Source organism: Quercus robur, chromosome 6 (genome assembly GCF_932294415.1).
Source record: "Quercus robur chromosome 6, dhQueRobu3.1, whole genome shotgun sequence".
NCBI lineage: Eukaryota > Viridiplantae > Streptophyta > Magnoliopsida > Fagales > Fagaceae > Quercus > Quercus robur.
Window position 1 is genome coordinate 2240630 of NC_065539.1, and position 18751 is coordinate 2259380.

At 35.6% G+C, this 18751-nt stretch overlaps 2 protein-coding genes and 2 long non-coding RNA genes across 4 annotated transcripts; 2 read left to right on the plus strand and 2 right to left on the minus strand.

The window, feature by feature from the left end:
- Positions 1-623: 623 nt before the first annotated feature.
- LOC126690554 (pentatricopeptide repeat-containing protein At3g51320) lies at positions 624-6501 on the plus strand. The gene is made up of 4 exons (XM_050385745.1): positions 624-2848; positions 3500-3598; positions 5265-5688; positions 5776-6501. The coding sequence occupies exon 1, from the start codon at positions 928-930 to the stop codon at positions 2650-2652; it is 1725 nt and encodes a 574-aa protein (XP_050241702.1). The 5' UTR covers positions 624-927; the 3' UTR covers positions 2653-2848; positions 3500-3598; positions 5265-5688; positions 5776-6501.
- Positions 6502-11064: 4563 nt separating this feature from the next.
- On the minus strand, positions 11065-12949 carry LOC126690555 (SKP1-like protein 1B). The gene is made up of 2 exons (XM_050385747.1): positions 12484-12949; positions 11065-11473 (listed from the first exon to the last, which is right to left on the minus strand). The coding sequence occupies exons 1-2, from the start codon at positions 12775-12777 to the stop codon at positions 11300-11302; spliced, it is 468 nt and encodes a 155-aa protein (XP_050241704.1). The 5' UTR covers positions 12778-12949; the 3' UTR covers positions 11065-11299.
- Positions 12950-12954: 5 nt separating this feature from the next.
- On the plus strand, positions 12955-15520 carry LOC126690556 (uncharacterized). Its single transcript, XR_007644658.1, has 2 exons — positions 12955-13533; positions 15154-15520. It is a non-coding gene; the product is annotated as an uncharacterized LOC126690556 (long non-coding RNA).
- A 496-nt stretch (positions 15521-16016) lies between these two features.
- LOC126689622 (uncharacterized) lies at positions 16017-17898 on the minus strand. The gene is made up of 2 exons (XR_007644556.1): positions 17423-17898; positions 16017-16297 (listed from the first exon to the last, which is right to left on the minus strand). It is a non-coding gene; the product is annotated as an uncharacterized LOC126689622 (long non-coding RNA).
- Positions 17899-18751: the final 853 nt, after the last annotated feature.

An 18751-nucleotide genomic window follows, 5' to 3' on the forward strand; every position in this document is an offset into this window, starting at 1 on the left:
TGAAGGGGATGTGAGTAGAATGGGGCTCATGTGGAGATACGGTGAAAAATTGGTTCAAGGAAAATACGTCCCCTCCGCATTAAATGCACTCGCCAGCGTCCTGACCATGTTAATGAGAAAAGACACTTGGACAGTGTAACTTCGATCATCGCAACTAACAGAAAGTAAGAGGGGACAGCTGATGGGACGGGTACAGAAGTAAGCACCTGCCTGACCAACAAGTGGAGGGCTAAGATCAACCAAGTAGGGCTATATAATGTGAAGGTTAATGCACCAAGAAGGGGGCTGGGAAAAATGACCAAAAACCAGAGCCTCCCAGCCCGCCTTCAGGAGAAAGACTCCTAGGGCGAACACGACTTAACTATGTATGAACACCACGAAAAACCCACCGTCTGATGACTAAAGTCTAGCCTTTCAAACCCACTCTCTATAAATAATATTGTTTGGGCTTTTTTACGTGCGAACCCAACACTATCATGGGTCTTCACAAATTGTGTCCTTACAGTTTAAAAAATATTTTTCTTTTATATAAATTTTTTTATAATACATTTAGTTTTTTTTTAATACAAAGTTTTTAATTAATTGGTGTACATACGGTCATGCTCCTAATGCATCAATTCATAAAATCCATGAGTCCATGACATGCCTGATACCTTGGAGGCTTGGACGAAGAAAGTGGGATATGTATTCAAAAGTCTGTGTTGTCTACAATTTACAAGGGACATTGGAGTGGCTTTTAAGCCAAAAGCTTTCGCAAAGTTGAGAGACGATCGAGCATGGTATTTTCTACTCATTTAGCTCGTTGCATCACTCAAAACCATAACCATTCCCACAGAAACCAAACTCGCTCCCGAGATTGAAATGTGCGTTAATGGGGAGAAGGCAAATCTGGAGCTGGAGAGTCACTCAAAACCATATACCAAATGAATGGCAAGAGCTTCCATGCGAGAACTTTTTCGGTTCCGGAACTCCATTCTCACCTTAAAAACCAATCTCTCTTCCCCATTCTACTCTTCTTGTGCTTCCTCTGATACCACAGGAACCTCAACCTCTCTTTTTCAGCGAAGTTTCGCACTTCTCGAAGCATGTCAGAGTATGAGGCAGCTGTTCCAAATCCAAGCCCATTTCATCACTTGCGGTCTCTTCCACAGCCCCTTTTGGGCAGGCAAAGTTCTGCACTTTTCTTCGGATTTCGGCGGCGATATAGATTACACTCTCTTGGTTTTCCGATATATACATTCGCCTGACAGGTTATGTATCAATACTGTAATCAAGGCTTACTCTAAGAGTTGTGTTCCGTATCAGGCTGTAGTTTTCTATTTTGAGTGGTTGAGAAATGGGTTTTTGCCCAATAGCTATACTTTTGTACCACTTGTTGGTTCTTGTGCGAAGATGGGTTGTGTTAAATCTGGACTAGAGTGTCACGGGCAGGCTATTAAGAATGGAGTTGATTCTGTGGTTCCAGTGCAAAACTCGTTGATTCATATGTATGGTTGTTGTGGGGATATTGAGCTTGCTAATAAGGTGTTTGTCGAAATGTCAAATCGGGATTTGATCTCGTGGAATTCGATTGTGGATGGGTATGCTAGAATTGGTAATTTGGGTGTTGCTCATCAACTGTTTGATTTGATGAATGAAAGAAATGTGGTTTCTTGGAATATTATGATTAATGGGTATTTAAAAGGTGGGAATCCTGGGTGTGGGTTGAAGTTGTTCAGGGAAATGGTTAAGACGGGGTTGAGAGGTAGTGATACCACTATGGTTGGCGTGCTCACTGCCTGTGGTCATTCAGCTAGACTGAAGGAAGGAAGATCAGCTCATGGTTTTCTCATTAAGATGTTCTTGAGACCAACTATAATTATTGATACAGCTTTAATAGATATGTATAGCAGGTGCAAAAGAGTGGATGTAGCCTGTGAAGTGTTTAAGAGGATGGCAAATAGGAATTTAGTTTGCTGGAATGCAATGATCTTGGGGCATTGCCTTCATGGGAATCCAGATGATGGGCTTACCCTATTTGGTGAAATGTTGGGTAGAACAAGGTCAAAACCTGTAGAAACCAACCATGGGAAGCATTTGAGGCCAGATAAAGTGGAAGAAGGAATTATTCCAGATGAAATAACCTTCATTGGTGTTCTGTGTGCATGTGCCCGTGCTGGATTTTTAACAGAGGGCAGAGATTACTTCAGCCTAATGATAGATGTATATACTATAAAGCCCAATTTTGCACATTATTGGTGCATGGCTAATCTCTATGCCAAGTTGGGGCTTATCCAAAAGGCAGAGGAAATCTTAAGGAATATGCCAGAAGATGAGGACAAGTCATCAGAATCCCTGCAGTGGGCTAATTTGCTGGGTTCATGTCGTTTCCTAGGAGATGTGTCTTTGGGAGAACGAATTGCAAAATCTCTAATCGACATGGACCCTCAAAATCCCTCATACTATCAACTATTGCTGAATGTATATGCTGTGGCAGGTCAATGGGAGGATGTTGCTAGGGTAAAAGAGATGATGAAGGATCAAAAGCTGGGAAGGATGCCAGGATGCAATCTTATAGATCTCAAAGAAATAGTCCACAATCTGAAAGTAGGAGATTATTGGCGAGAAAGAATGGAGGAGGCCAGCATGATGATGGATAGGCTCAAAAGTTAAGCTTGTTGAGTACCACTCTGAAATGACCACCAGAACACAGCACAAATACTGGAATTTAACATCAAAAACAAGTGAAGACAACAGCAAATGGTTTGGTTTTGCCTTTTTGGAAAACATCATTACACTTTGGCGGCAGAGTTGGTTTCAAATAGAGCGGATTAACAGAACAACTACAAGCATAGATCTTTCTATAATGGTAATGATAATGCTTGCCTTATGAGGTGGTTTGGTGGCAGCAAATTGAGTGTAAATTTTACTGCCTCAGCCAAGAATGCATGTATTATTGACTTCGAATGTCAACCTGATGATATTTGGTTTTTCTAGGCTCAGTAGTTGTAAAGGCAATTTCCAATAGCCACTGCAACACACAAGTTATGACAGTTTCTTTGACACAGTTTAGTAATTGATACCTTGCATCAATTATGCTCAATCTCTCTGCAGTTGCATTCTAGACTGCAGATCATGATTGTTCAGTTTTTGCCTCTTTTCAGAAACATTTGATAAATATTTGTTGACTTTTTTTTTTTTTTTTTTTTTTTCACGTGAATCTGCAAGAAATTTCCTGATTGTTTCAAGCATCTCAAGTAATGACCTTTATTGTATTTAACTGTTGGGAGAAGTTGCATTTCTGGGATAGCACAAAGTAGTGCTACTTGCTATATCAAGCACAATGTTGAATGTTTAATTTTGACCCTTTCGGGAGTTGAGTTTATAGCAGTGGTATTATCACTCGCTGCATCTTCTCTCCCCCGCCCAATTTAGCAACCCAACTATTGGCTTACGCGTTGTTTGTCATTTGCCTCAGTGAATATTTCTCCAATTAACTTCTGCCTAAAACTTTCTATAGGTTAGATGCCCCCCAAGACTGAATCTTCTATTTAATTCAGCCATCACTTGGGGGATTTTATCACTGAAGAGAACAAGCAGATTGTTGGTCATCTTAAAGGTTAGTCTTCAACCGGTTTTCACATTTTTCTCTCCAACTGGATTTCCATTTAAGTTTCTATTGTTTTGAGTGATGGGTTCTACGTTTTCTTTGTGTTTCTCCTATTTTGTTTTTTAGATCATTCTGATTTACATGTTTGAGCACAAATTGAAAACTTTAGGGGATTGGAACTCTGATAATGTATCGATTGTAGTGGGAAAATCATGGTTCAAATTTTTTAAAGTAGGTGGTATTGGTGAACAGAGGCACTTAATAATCACTAAGCTCTCAAAGTGTGTGTGAAATTTCTTAAATGTCTTCTGGTTTCTTAGGGGCCCATTTAATGTCTTTGGTAAATAACTTAAACCTTTCAGCTTGGTGTTGCTCATCTTTTACAATCATTACTTAAATTGTTTGCATGTACTTATTGTTTACATTTTTAAACTACTTATGTTCTAGGACATGGAACGGCTACTCATTAAAAAGGGTCCCAACTATGGTTCACAAAGAAAGAAATTTGTGCTGATTTCAGGATACGGCACAAAGGTTTAAAATAAGCTTGATAACTTTATTTTTTGAAATAAATTATGTATCAGTGAGAATTTAGTAGAGATTGTTGGTAATAATAAGTTGTGCTGAATTTGATTGTTGCTATCTATCTCATATGTTGTAGCATGACCTTTCTCCCAAATGTGAGAACTTCTTGGTTTATATTGCACTTTTCTCCGATCTGTTTCATTTTTGTTCTTGTTTGTCTTCGCATTCTTTCTTCATTGTTTTGTGTTTCATTGTAATAACTTGTTCTCATATTCTCATATCTCATATTCGCATTCTAAAATCCATGAGTACTTTGCTGTGCATTTTCTAGAGAATGGGAGGTACTACTTAGTTTGCTTGTTCACTTAAAATACTTTTTTTTTGGGGATACCTCAAAAGATAGGAACAAAGCAACAATTCATAGATGACAAGCACCTACATTAGTAACAAAACACATTTGCTGCTTGATTTGCCCATTGTCTAATATGGTCTACAATTCTCTGATCTACCACCATACAATAAAAAATTATGCCCTGTTTCTTCCATTGTGAAAGATATTCAGCCACTACTGAAATGTTCCATGGAAGAATGTCCCTCCCTGCCATTACTGCACTAGTGTACCAAAAGTCTGTTAGGATAACTATCTTGCTAAAGCCTTTGGAAATTGCTTGGTACAAGGCTTCTCTGGCTGCTAGTAGGTTTGCAGATCTTGAGTTGTGAACTTGGCTGGTATGGCATCCTCTAAAAAGTTCATTTCCCTCCCTGTTGCTAGGTAACTATTCCCCACCTCTTTGTATTTTCAGAGCCTTGTACCCTGCCACTATAACTAAAATTTGCCAATCTTTTTGGATCTATGGTTCAGAAAATAGGTCAGGTGGAACATCCATTGTAGATGTAACTTTTTATCAGTACCAGTTTTGGAATACTCAATGTTATTTAATTGGGTATCAATTAAGATGGTCTTTACAGCGTCTGTCATGTCAGTAAATGTACCATTTAGGAATGCATATCTTTTTTCCAAGTCAGAGAAAAATGTTTGGCTTGTCAATTAATTGAAATAAGAACTTAAAGCCTGAGTTTTGATTCTTTAGGCTTATTATGTTATTGTTAGTATTTATTATTTATTAAGGAATGGATTTGCAAATGCCAGGGGACTGGAACTTCACGGAGCTCTTACAGCAGGAGTCTAATATGAATAATGAATTCATGATGGAATCCCCACAAGATGAAGTATATACCCAACAGTCTCCATCTAAAGTTCAAATGAATCCATTGTTAAGAAGACACAACGGGGTGGTAATTTCACAGTAGAAGAAGACTGCCTCATTGTATTGGCACGGCTCAATATGTCCATGAATGTGGTGCAAGGGAATGAGCAAAAGCTCAAAACATATTGGAATAGAGTTTGGGACTACTTCCATAAAGAGAAGAGTCAGAAGACATCTAAATTTGACCATACTGCAAACTCTGTAATGAATAGTCAATCATTGATTCAACTTTGCATCAATAAGTTTGTTGGGTGCTTAGCTTCGATTGAGTATAGTAATCCAAGTGGTGTGAATGAGCAAGAGAAGGTAAAAATTGTTTTCAAGTAGTGTCAATGCATTAATGAACTAATACTATCTATTCACTAATCCAACTGCTGTTTGTCAATTTTTCAGATTACTAAAGCAAAGGAACTGTATTAAAAGGTTCACAAAACCTCATTCCAATTGGATCATTGTTGGAATATCTTGAGGCATCAACCAAAATGGTTGGAATTTCATTCAAAGCCTCAAATGAACAGAAGATCATCTGCAACATCTTGTCCTTATACTCCGAAGTTGATATATCTATGGGAAGATGAGGCCTCCCATGCTTCCTTTGTAGACTTGGAGAGACCACCAAGTCAGAAGGCAGAAAGAGAATGATTAAAGAACTAAAAAAGTAACGATGTATGATTTCAAATCTTGAAGGGATATTGAATGACATGAGAAATGAAAGAAGAAAAATTCTAATGAGAAAAATGTTTTTCTTGAGAGGGCATATTCTCAAACTTAAGAACTCGTTGAGCTAAAGAAGCATATCAAGAACTCATGGAGATCAAGCAAATGGAGGTTGGAGATCTGGTTCGTGTCAAGGGAGAGAAGCTTCAATTAAAATGAACTAATCAAGACTTGGAAATCATTATGATGGACACTACAAAATTGGATCTAGTGCAGTAACAATGCATTAGCCAACTCCGCCAAGAAATCATTGAATGTTAGGAGTAATTAGTGAATATTATTACAATGTATTTCTTAAGCAATCTAGTCATGCAACTTATTGCACAATGTATGGATTTTGTTGTTAAGATGTTTCTAACTTGTTACACTTTTGATGTTTATAAATTAATCGGGGTTTTTTGACATTGTTTGTTATGTCCATTCTTGTTTTGTATTGTTTGTATATATTCATTGATATTGTAAAGAAAAGGTGATACAAGACTTATTGAAATTATAAAATTATGATAATTAGTTTTTTTTTTTTCTTGTAAAATCATTGGGGTGTTAGAAAACTTGAGCTTTTATTAAAATAAAATTTGACTGTTACAAAAATAAATAAAGAAATGTTGAAAAAATAATATGGATGGAGTTTTGAAACTAATGTAGTTGTCTTTGAATAGTAGATTAGCTAAAGTAGGAAAAGTGAGGTTTTTAAAACAAATTTGACTAAAAATGTATTGAGCTTGATGCTAATACTCTTAGCTAAACAATTTGGAGAGTTGTGTCACCAGAATTGTTTATTCTCTAAGGCGATTCAGGCCAAGTATTGCAAAAGAAGTAACATTTTTAGTGTTAATGACCTTCTGACCCAATGGTAGGAGAAGTATTCTGTCTTGTTCATCCTTAACTAAGGCCAAGTGTTGTGTGGGGGATGGAAGATCTATATCCCAATTGACCACCGTATCTGGTTTAAGATGGGGAGGGTTTGGACATAGTTATTAGTACTTCGGTTCAGTTTGTGGTTGATTTGATTGATCATGACAGATGCTCTTGGAAGTACCCAAATATCACTGTCATTATCCATTTTTAGTGCTAATAAATTAGTTTGCTTACTTTTTTAGTATATAGATATAATAGAGCTATCAATTGAAAATGAAAGTTATGTACTCTGTAAGTCTGTATTGCTTTTACCAGTAGATTAGCCTTTTAAGTGCTATGTCTTAATACTTTTCAAAAAAAAGTGTTGTCAAAATAGAATAACGGGGAGTTGTGTTAGGACCACTAAATATTGCACAATTTTATACCATAACTTGTCATGTGATGAGTTATGACTGATGAAAGAGTGTCTGTGAGTCATTACAACTCACCATGTGACAAGTTGTGGCATAAGATTGTGCCATTTTTTATGGTCCCAATATTTATCAATAACGAGTGGTTACTATTTGGTAATATTACGTAGGTGACTGTTTTAAGTTGCATCATGGAAAATTAACGGTCTAATGACAAATTTGAAGTTTGAGATTTATTTAGCTTGAAGGCAACTAGAGTGTTCCAAAGGAACATGTAATTATGGGTTCAATACAAACTCAAACGACTCAATTGTTTCAATTACATCTGAGATATAAGAAATCGATCTGCACAAGCAAACTCACTGTCCTATGGGTAGAAAGTTGTGTTGTCAATTTTATGTACAGACGCAATTACACAAACTTTCCTTCTGAATGGAGTCAACCTTCTTCCAATATAAATACGGAAAGCGACTTAAGCTAAAACAAGTAACAATCCACCAATTTCTTCAAGCAATTATCCCACCACACGGTTCACGTTAACTTTTCTATTTTCAACTAGGAAAAAAAAACAAGTCACTCAAAGCACACATTGTTTTAAGATTGTGACCTACTCTCCCTAACTCATGTTCTTCTTTACTTCACCGATTGGCCACACTTCTGTTCTAGTTTTATTAACGTTCTGTTAAAATATATTTCATTGAAATTGCATGCTACTTCAGTGCAGTGAGTTTACAATCGTAAATTCATTGTGCTTTTTTTATCAATAAAGTTTGTTATTACCTATCAAAAAAATATAGTTTGGAAGCAATTTTGCCATTTTATTTCCGTATATTTTCGATACTAAATTTTTTTGCTTTTTGTAACGGTAACATTGTCCTCATGAGCTACTGGATGAATTGATCCAAGCCATGCTAAGAAGCAAAGACGTTACTCTTGTCCCTCTTTGTGCATATGTAGGAGCAAGCATGAGCTCGGGCCACCCGTTAGTAGCCAAAGGATTATTCAAATCTGAGACATCAAGAACTTATTTAGTACTTACGAAGTAAAGTGGACCTCAAAAATAATTATTTTAACATGGCACTCCATAACTTGAAAAAGTCATAAAAATTAACTTTGTATTAACTTACTTTTGTTAGTACATCAGTTACTCAAAATAATTAAGTACTTTTTGAACAAAAGCCCCCACAACAGTTACTTTCAGTTACATTAGATGAAAACAAGTGGTGTTAATGCAAGATCCATTTCTATTTTTTGGCTTAAAAGAATTAAGTACTTTTTGAACAAAAAGCCCCCGGCTTAAAAGAATTAACTACTTTTTGAACAAAAATCCCCCACGACACACATTAGATGAAAACAAGAACAAGAAAACTCATGATGGTGTTAATGCAAGATCCATTTCATAATTAACAGAAAGGTTCTTTAATAAGTGCTCTTAGGAAATTTGTTAATAAATTATTTGGAAAAATTTTGATATCCCTTTTATGGTAAGTATAAAAAAACTATTCAAAAAAATCAGTTATTTTTTCTTTTTCATTAAAAAATCTCTAAAAATATTTCCTAAACCAAACAGTAAACTTTTCTTATTAACATAATAGAAACCTCTGAACCAATCAAACCATATAGAAATTTTCCCATTATTTGGTGTATTTTATGATCCCATTTAAATTCCAATATGTGACTATTAAATGTTACAAGCTAATAAATATTGTCCCTTGAAAAATATAACACTATATATTTGTATACAGCTCCATTGATAAATAAAATCATGAGAGGTTCAAGTCAATTTTAAAAACTTAAGTTTAACATCTAAAGCGAGGAAAGGTGCAGGAGCACTCGACCCCTGAGAAATGAACAAATTCTTTTATCTTATTTTTGTTAAAACCAGAGGAAGAAGTTTCAAATAGGGGCCAAAATGCATGAGTGTAGTAGACGTTTGAAAGACTATATAGAATTCCAATCTTTCATCCCTTCATCTCAATTTCGAAATAGGCTGTGTCGATACTACAATTATTGCTTTCAGGTTTTTTCCCCAGCCAGTCGCCCCTGTGTGGGAGGGGTCAAGCTTGGAGACTTTTTATTTGCAGGGAATAAAATTATAATGCACCTTGCATTCTAGTTTTACATATCAAATTGGGGAGTTTCGATTTTCTAAGGATTCTTTATTACTCGCATAGCAGGGACTAAAGAAACCTGCATTCTGGTTTTACATATCGAATTGGGGAGTTTCGATTTTCTAAGGATTCCTTATTACTCGCATAGCAGGGACTAAAGAAACCATAGATGCACATAAATTGCCTACTGAATGGAGGGCTGTTGGCCTAATTAATTACACAATTCTTTATTAACAATAATAATATGGCTATAAAAAATTCTCCTATATTTTTCTGGTCCTCTCTACGCCTTCAACAATGAGATTTCAAAAGACGATTCTTTCTTCCATTGCTTCTGGATGAATGATTGATAGGAACAGATTGCCTAGGCTTCCCTGCATCCAATTGACTCATACCCAGCCCAGCCCTATCTAGAATCTCATTCAATAGATCCCACCCATTTCTAGGGTAGATAGAGGAGTTTGTCCCCCCACTTCCTTTGCTCCCCTGGCACCAAAGATCAAGAATTCAAGATAGAAAGAAAGATTTGTTGATGGGTTGTTAGCTCCCCTATCACTTAAAGGTAGATAGCAAGAAAGGTGAGCAGCTATAGCTTCATTGTTCATCTTCCCCTCGCTACCAGATGAGTGAACTCTACCCGTCTATGCTTGATAAGATTGGATTCAATCAATGGACTCCTCTTGCCTCCTGAATCCACTGGACGAGTGGAAGACATTGAGAAGGGCTTCACATCCCTTGCAGGGCTTTGGGCTTTGAAACTTGGTTGCGCTCCTCCGATTGACTCCGATTGACAGATTCCTAAAAAAAAAGAACGCCTTGAGGCGAAGGATTGTATTTGGAAATGGAAGCTTTGTCCCCCTCACACTATATTTTGAATTAGGGGGCTTGCCTCTCTTTCTCCCTCTACCGCTGGTATCTATACAATAGTACTAGTTCGTGCATCAATGGTTCAAGTGCAATGCCCAGAAACGGGATCTATGACGACATAAATTTCCCAACAAATCTATGGGAAGTATATTAAAAGTAATAATAAAGTAAGCAGCCTTAGTTTCATAACCTGACATAAATTTCCCAACAAATCTATGGGAAGTATATTAAAAGTAATAATAAAGTAAGCAGCCTTAGTTTCATAACACAAATCTATGGGAAGTATATTAAAAGTAATAATAAAGTAAGCAGCCTTAGTTTCATAACCTAAAGCACCGGTCTTCTTATCAAGAGCAGAAGCAACACTATGGGAGTCTCTTGTTCTCCTCTATGATTCACTTGGGTAATGTATACTTTTTTTTTCTCTGGTATTCAAAGCTATTTATTTTGGAGGCATATATGATACCTGGGCCGCAGGATCCTTGTTCACAAGTCATAACATCAGTTATTGATAATTTCTTAATATTCCCAGAGTACCAAAACCTTAATCACGTCCAGCCATTATCTTCTTCCTATGTCAGTCCTAGTTTCCCTACACGCCTATGAAACACCTACAATGCCCGGCATCTAAGGTCTTTGAGGACCTCATGGAAGAGATTCATGTAGACCACAGACACATACATCCCTTCCCAAAACCAGAAAATCACAACAAATCGATATAAAGCATTGAAATGATAGTGGAATTGATAGCAGGACAACTGCTACCAATGCCCCCATCAAAATCTGAATATTATTTACACTTTAAGGCGCTCACAATTTCAAACGAGAGAGTACTTAAAACAGACAAAAAGAGAGAGTCAGAGAATAACTATTACTAATGTAATATAAACCCACATAATACACCATAAAAACACATTTTTGTTTGAGTTCAACTCCACATAATCAACCAGTACATCATTCAAATGCCCACTGATTCTCCCTACGAACCTCTTCCTCTTCCTCAGGGGTGAAGTCATTCTTGATGTTAAAGGTCTTGCGGATCTCCTCTGGTGTCTTACCCTTGATCATGTCCGCTACGGTCTGGCATGTCAAATCCAAAAGGCTCTTGATGTTCAAATAGTTTGCAGCCTGAAAGAATTCAACAATATTGAACAAACTCAATTTACCAAATGAGTACAAGACAACTGAACAAGTATTCCATCTGAAAGAGAAGGCAACTTCAAAGATAAAAGACAAACATAATCAAATTATCATAAAAGAAGATCAACAAAAAGAATGTCACTAGTCTTAGAAATGTACTAGAACAGTCGATGTTAAACAACGAATAACACATGTCAGTTCCCCCCCCCCCCCCCCCCCCAAAAATGCAAAGCTAAACTACAACCCAAGTTGGCAAAGGGCTCAACAAAACCCAAATATCTCTCTTTTTCCTGAAAATAAGGTAAGCACATATAAAACATCATAAGCAACACATCCTAAGATATTGTAAGAATCTCACCTTTGTTTATAAACAATATGGCCTCTTGCACAAATAAAAAATGTCTCAAATCTTAGTTGTAAGTTCTAATTTTATAATATATATATATATATATATATTCAACCTTTTGGAGGACCCTAAACAAAGTAATATTCTAATACAAAACTGACCAAATGAAATAATTTTAGAAGTATAATACTTGTTTGGTACTTGCATTAGCAAACAATACAACAAAGCAATGAGAATAGGCATCAAAATCACTACCATAGGCATAATCAGGAAAACAACGCTAACTCTATATCAAAAACCAAATTCAATATCAACTCTGATTCATACTCGCCCAACCTTAATCATCGCATTAAAAAGACCAATCTTTGACAACAAATTAAAGAAAGAATACGATTCAATAAACAGTGTACAAACCAATTTTCACAAGCCCCAAGAAAATAATACACAAACATAACCACAATCAGGCACTCCAAATTTTGAAACCCTAACATTCAGAGCACTCTAAAAACTTACGATTCAAGAAGCAAAAATTGATAAAAATCCCTAAAATTTACGAAACCCTAGACTAGTATCGTATATTCAGAATAGCGAAACCCTAACATCTATTCAGATCTAAATCTGAAAGCTAGAAGGGTAAAAAGGGGAGATATACCAGAATGAGATCGAAGAGGGTGGCCTGGTCAACCCTGACGAACTCGGTGTCCCAAGCCTTGAGATCTTCGTCGGAGGTGCGCTCGTCGGCACAGGTGGCCTCGACGTGCTTCTTACAGTACTCGATGACCTTGGCCAAGATCTTGCTCGTCACGTTCGGGAGGGGGATTCCGTTGTCGGCGCAATCGTCCTCAATCATGTGCTTGATCGTCTGAGACTCAAGCGCCACCGCCTCCTCCACTTCGAAAGCCTCACCGTCAGAGCTCTTCAGAGTGATCTTCTTCGACGACGACATGGTTCCGATCGATGAAACGACGGAGTTTTGTTCGCCTAACCTGCAGAGAATAACGAAAGGGAATAGGAAAACCCTAGAAAGCCAAGCGAGAAGTTGGCCCTGGAGTCTTCTCTTTTATGCGCAGAAAAAAAAGGTGAGAGGGATTGTGGGTGAAACCGCTATTTATGGGCACTTGAACTCTCTTGTTATTAAGGGCTGATTGGGAGAAAGCATATGATGTTTCAGGAGTTGGTGTTTCTAAAACCAATAAAAAATTGACATCTGTCCTAAAAAAAAGAAACATCAGCCTACTGAACCATTTAAATGAAAATGATTCAAAAAAAAAGACGAAATTGACCCTGAAAAATTCAACCTTCTGTTGTTTTTCCTCTTTTTGCAAAATCAAAATGCTCTTCTCTCTCTCTCTCTCCGTTTTTCTCTCCACCACCGCAACACACCAGCGCCTCCATGACTCCATTTTTTTCTCTGTCAACTCCAAACCAAAAACCACTTTACTTTTCCTCTTTTCAAAATCAAATTTCAATGTCTCTCTCCCCAGTCCACACGCCACCATAGCCTTTATTCTCTCTTAACCCCAAATCCCAACAGCCAATGCCCAGCAGTAGCGTCTCTGCCAGCACAACACCGCTGACATCACAAGTTCTGAAGAAACCGGCCTTTGTCTCATCAGAAAATCCCCAAAATCTTCTCTTTCTAGCAGAACCACCCTACACCGGAAACTTCACGCTACTTCCAACACCCGACATTCACAAGAAGGTTTTTTTTTTTCTCTGTTTCTTTTCTGCATTTTTCACATTTTTTTTTTTGTATGCTTTTTTCTTCCCAAAATAGCAGATGTTTAAAAGAAACAAAAGAAAACCAAAGGAATTCTTGTGTAAAAAGGAAATTTGTACCTGTTTGATAAAATGTCTCAATGAAGATGGATGCACTCCTTTGTTCTTAAACTATTATCAATCAACAGAATATACAATATACAGTAAATGGTTAATCTTCTTTTTGTTAATGTTCTTTTGGATCAGATTAAAGTTGGTTTTTTTTTTTTTTTTTTCTTCACTTTTTTGTTATAGTCTCATATGTAGAAACATAAAGCTTCTTTCTTTGTTTAACAAATAGCTTGCTGCCTTTATTTTGATGATAAAATGCTTTGCTGATACGTTTATTGAAATCTTGGTCTTGAACAACTTCATTTTTGTGTGTGAAGGTTGTTGACTGCAGTATATTTGGTTTCCCTAATTCTAAACTTTGTTTTTTCTACTGTTGAGTTTACTGATGATAACATACACACTGCGGTATATTTGGGCTCATATTAATAAGTAAAGAAAATTTGGCATACACCAACCGAATGCTGAGTTGAGTTTTTATGATGTTGGATTTGGCACCATATGGATGCTAGTTTGAGTTTTTATCAGGTCTGCTACTCCTCAGTTTACATTTATACAAATATAATTCTTTATGTTGTTCTCTTGTCATAGGCTTGTCTAATAACAGAATACTCTATAGTAACATAATACCATCTCCTTGCAAAACTTATTGATTGGATTTATGGTAATGTGGATTTGACTTGAACACAAAATATCCTTCAATTTGGGTCTCTTTATTTTCTTGCGCCATAAGAGCACCTAGAGCTTGATCAAGTGATAAGTCTTGGATTGAAAGTTATATAATGAAAAACAAAAAGGGACAAGAGAAAAGGTTTGAAATTTGTCTATTTGCTACCAGTGCCTTTGGCATTCAATTTTTCTTTTAATAAGCAGCTCCCAACTTAGTTTTGATGGTAATGGTATATTATATTGAGTGAATTTGAAGGATAGATTTATAGTAGTCCCAAATTTTTTATTTTCGCTTCTTTTGTGGTTATTCTTAAACTTTTATTTTTTACTTTTTATATGAAGTCTTGAACTTTAATTTGGTTACTTTGTTTGGTTACTTAGCATGATAGCCTTTGCAAGAGAAATATGGCTGTGTTAGTTGATTTTTTTGGTATGTTTTTTAAAATACTAGAAGCATATAAACTTATTTTGGTTTGTATTTGAGAAGTACACTCAAAATAGGATGTGGCCTTGTTGACAACCATTATCATTTGCTTTAGTTAATTATCTCAAAATTGATTTTAGATACGGAGCACTTTCTAATTACCTATCTCCCACAATTTCTTTTCTGTGCAATGCTTTTGAGTGCAAAAGCATTGGATAAAGCCCGAGATGATCTCATTTGTTCAAAGGCAAAGGCATTGGCACAACCTTGTGTCATAACTGTCTGTTGTTCACCATCTTTCATTTCAATAGAAAACTTCATCCTCGTACAATGCTATTATTACTCTAATATGTGCTTTTGTTTATTGTTTTTTTCCCCTAATATTGTTCTCTTTTTTTCTAGGGCTCTGCTAAAAAATTCTGAAGTATGATGAAAAGCTCTTTTGGATAGTATTTTGGACAATATACCGCACAGCTAATGGACAGCATTTTTGGATAGTTTTTTGGAAAGCATTTCGGACATTATTGCACAGTGGAGGAACATCTTAGATAGTATTTTTGACTTGATAATTTTTTAGATAGTATAAAAATTTGGACAAGTGATTGCATAGCCAACACTAATTATAGCTATCATTTTTGGAAAATTTTTGTAACTAATGAAGCTACTCAAACATGATAGATTTCGTGTTTGTTTGAGTAGCTTCTAGTTAAAGACTAATTATATGCAAATGATGAAAGTTTTTAATGCAATAGTAAATTTTATTCTTATATATTAATTTCTATATGTGCTTGGTGGTGGAATTGCAACACTAGATTGTTGCAGGTGTTATATTGTTATGCTATATAGGGATGAATGATAGCACTCATGAAAAGTTCCGATTAAGTGGATGATATGGCAAATGGCAATATTTTGGTGCTAGACTATTTCTTTTTTGTTATTCTGATGATATAGTGAATGCTACAAGTTGCTCCCTTTTTACTCAAATCTTACAATAGTTTTAAGTTCATAGATTCACAAGGGAGAATGATTGTCCCTGTATCGCCAAGCCAAGAAATGAATTACAACTATTCATTTCTACTTTTTTTTTTTTTTAATCTTATCAATGTTTGTGTGTTTTCCTTTTTCTTTCTAAAAGTTGCATAAAGATATCTTGGACATGTGACCAAATCACCCATTATATATATAACTTTTTTTTTTTTTTTTTTTACAATAAACCAAGCTTTATTAAAAAGATCTAAATTCAAATTGTACAATCCAAAGTATCCTTCATGATCACATATATGATATATTAGATGACCCGGCCAATAAGGCTACAATTTACAAAACCATTCCAATTGTTAACAAAGCCCCACTTAGCAAGCTCGCGAGCTGCTTGATTTACATCTCTCATATCCCAAATGAAACTTGGTCAATCTCATTTGTTATGTTCAGCACGTCTTCAAGTATACTCCTCAAGCTATTGCTTATGTGTGGCTGCTCCAATATTGCTATATGCTACTGAAATTTATTTTCTAACAGCCATTATAAACAAACAATTTTAGACAATCTGCAAAACCAATTCAAGGTTGGTTAGTTGGTCACTTTGCTCCAATACTAAAGCAAATTAAATTAAAATTTAATGGAAAACACACTAACAATAGACAATATTGAATCTAGATACTAGTTGACAGATTTTTGCTTTGAAAATTCAGATTTTTACTTTCAAACAAAGTAACCAAATTAAAGTTCAAGACTTCATATAAAAAGTAAAAAATAAAAGTTTAAGAATAACCACAAAAGAAGCAAAAATAAAAAATTTGGGACTACTATAAATCTATCCTTCGAATTTACTTAATATAATATACCATTACCATCAAAACTAAGTTGGGAGCTGCTTATTAAAAGAAAAATTGAATGCCAAAGGCACTGGTAGCAAATAGACAAATTTCAAACCTTTTCTCTTGTCCCTTTTTGTTTTTCATTATATAACTTTCAATCCAATACTTATCACTTGATCAAGCCTATGACATGAGAACAACTTAAAGAATTATATTTGTATGAATGTAAACTAAGGAGTAGCAGACCTGATAAAAACTCAACCCAGCATCCATATGGTGCCAAATCCAACATCATAAAAACTCAACTCAGCATTCGGTTGGTGTATGCCAAATTTTCTTTACTTATTAATATGAGCCCAAATATACTGCAGTGTGTTTGTTATTCAGTAAACTCAACAGCGGAAAAAACAAAGTTTAGAATTGGGGAAACCAAATATACTCAGTCAACAACCTTCACACACAAAAATGAAGTTGTTCAAGACCAAGATTTCAATAAACATATCAGCAAAGCATTTTATGAGCAAAATAAGGCAGCAAGCTATTTGTCAAACAAAGAAAGAAGCTTTATGTTTCTACATATGAAACTATAACAAAAAAGTGAAAAAAAAAAAAAAAAAAAAAAAAAAAAAAAAAACCAACTTTAATATGATCCAAAAGAACATTAACAAAAAGAAGATTAACCATCTTCATTGAGACATTTTATCAAACAGGTACAAATTTCCTTTCTACACAAAAATTCCTTTGGTCTTCTTTTGTTTCTTTTAAACATCTGTAATTTTGGGAAGAAAAAAGCAAACAAAAAAATGTGAAAAATGCAGAAAAGAAACAGAGGAAAAAAAAAAAAAAAAAAAAACCTTCTTATGAATGTCGGGTGTTGGAAGTGGCGTGAAGTTTCCGGTGTAGGGTGGTTCTGCTAGAAAGAGAAGATTTTGGGGATTTTCTGATGAGACAAAGGCCGGTTTCTTCAGAACTTGTGATGTCGGCGGTGTTGTGCCGGCGGGGACGCTACCGCTGGGCATTGGCTGTTGGGATTTGGGGTTAAGAGAGAATAAAGGCTATGGTGGCGTGTGGACTGGGGAGAGAGACATTGAAATTTGATTTTGAAAAGAGGAAAAGTAAAGTGGTTTTTGGTTTGGAGTTGACAGAGAAAAAAATGGAGTCATTGAGGTGCTGGTGTGTTGTGGTGGTGGAGAGAAAAACGGAGAGAGAGAGATGAACATTTTGATTTTGCAAAAAGAGGAAAAACAACAGAGGGCGGTTCTTTGAATTTTTCAAGGTCAATTTCGTCTTTTAAATTTAAATGGTTCAGTAGGCTGATGTTTCTTTTTTTAAGACAAATGTCAATTTCTTATTGGTTTAGAAACACCAACTAGATGTTGAGGTGGAGTTCCTGAAACATCATATACTTTCTCGCTGATTGGGGTCAATTGTGATTCAATAATTTATTTATTTATTTATTTTTTAAGGATAATTATAATAAACTCACATGTGGTATAACTCATTTTCATTATATCTACCCGTGATTTAAAATTTTACGCTTTACCCACTTGAACTTCAATCCGTTACCCATTCATTACCCACCTCACCCTCAGACGTTAGAAAAACACATTTTTATTCAAAATTAGAATATAACACGGATCAAAAACACGAACCATTGAATATTTTCCTCATGAGCCCTAGAAACACAAAAATCCCCATAGAAACCCCATTCTACATCTGATATTGAAATAGTGCTGCAAGTGTAAACCTAGACGAGCAACGGGTTGTTCGAGGGACTAAAATCCTGGTAAGAAATTAGTCACTGTTTGGGTTTTTACTTTGGGCTTGTGGTTGTTTTATAGTTTTTTGAGTAATCAGTCAATAGTCAATATTACATGTAATGGAATGAAAATATTGGTTGTGTTTGTTGATGTTTATAAAAAATGTGACCACCTGTTGTTTGGATTTGTGTTTGTTTATGGGCATTTTTTCTATCATGGTCATTGTGTCTCACAATGGACCCAAGTTTCTATTGGGTTTAAATTTTAGTGTTTGCATGTGCTTGTTAGTAAAACAAAAACAAAAGCAAAGCAGAAAATGTAGTCCCTCTGATGTGTGTATTGCATCTCAAAAGCAAAACAGAAACATACAAGTGTTTACTCTTTTGTGTCTATTGTTTATAATTTTTTAGTTGTTAATTGTGC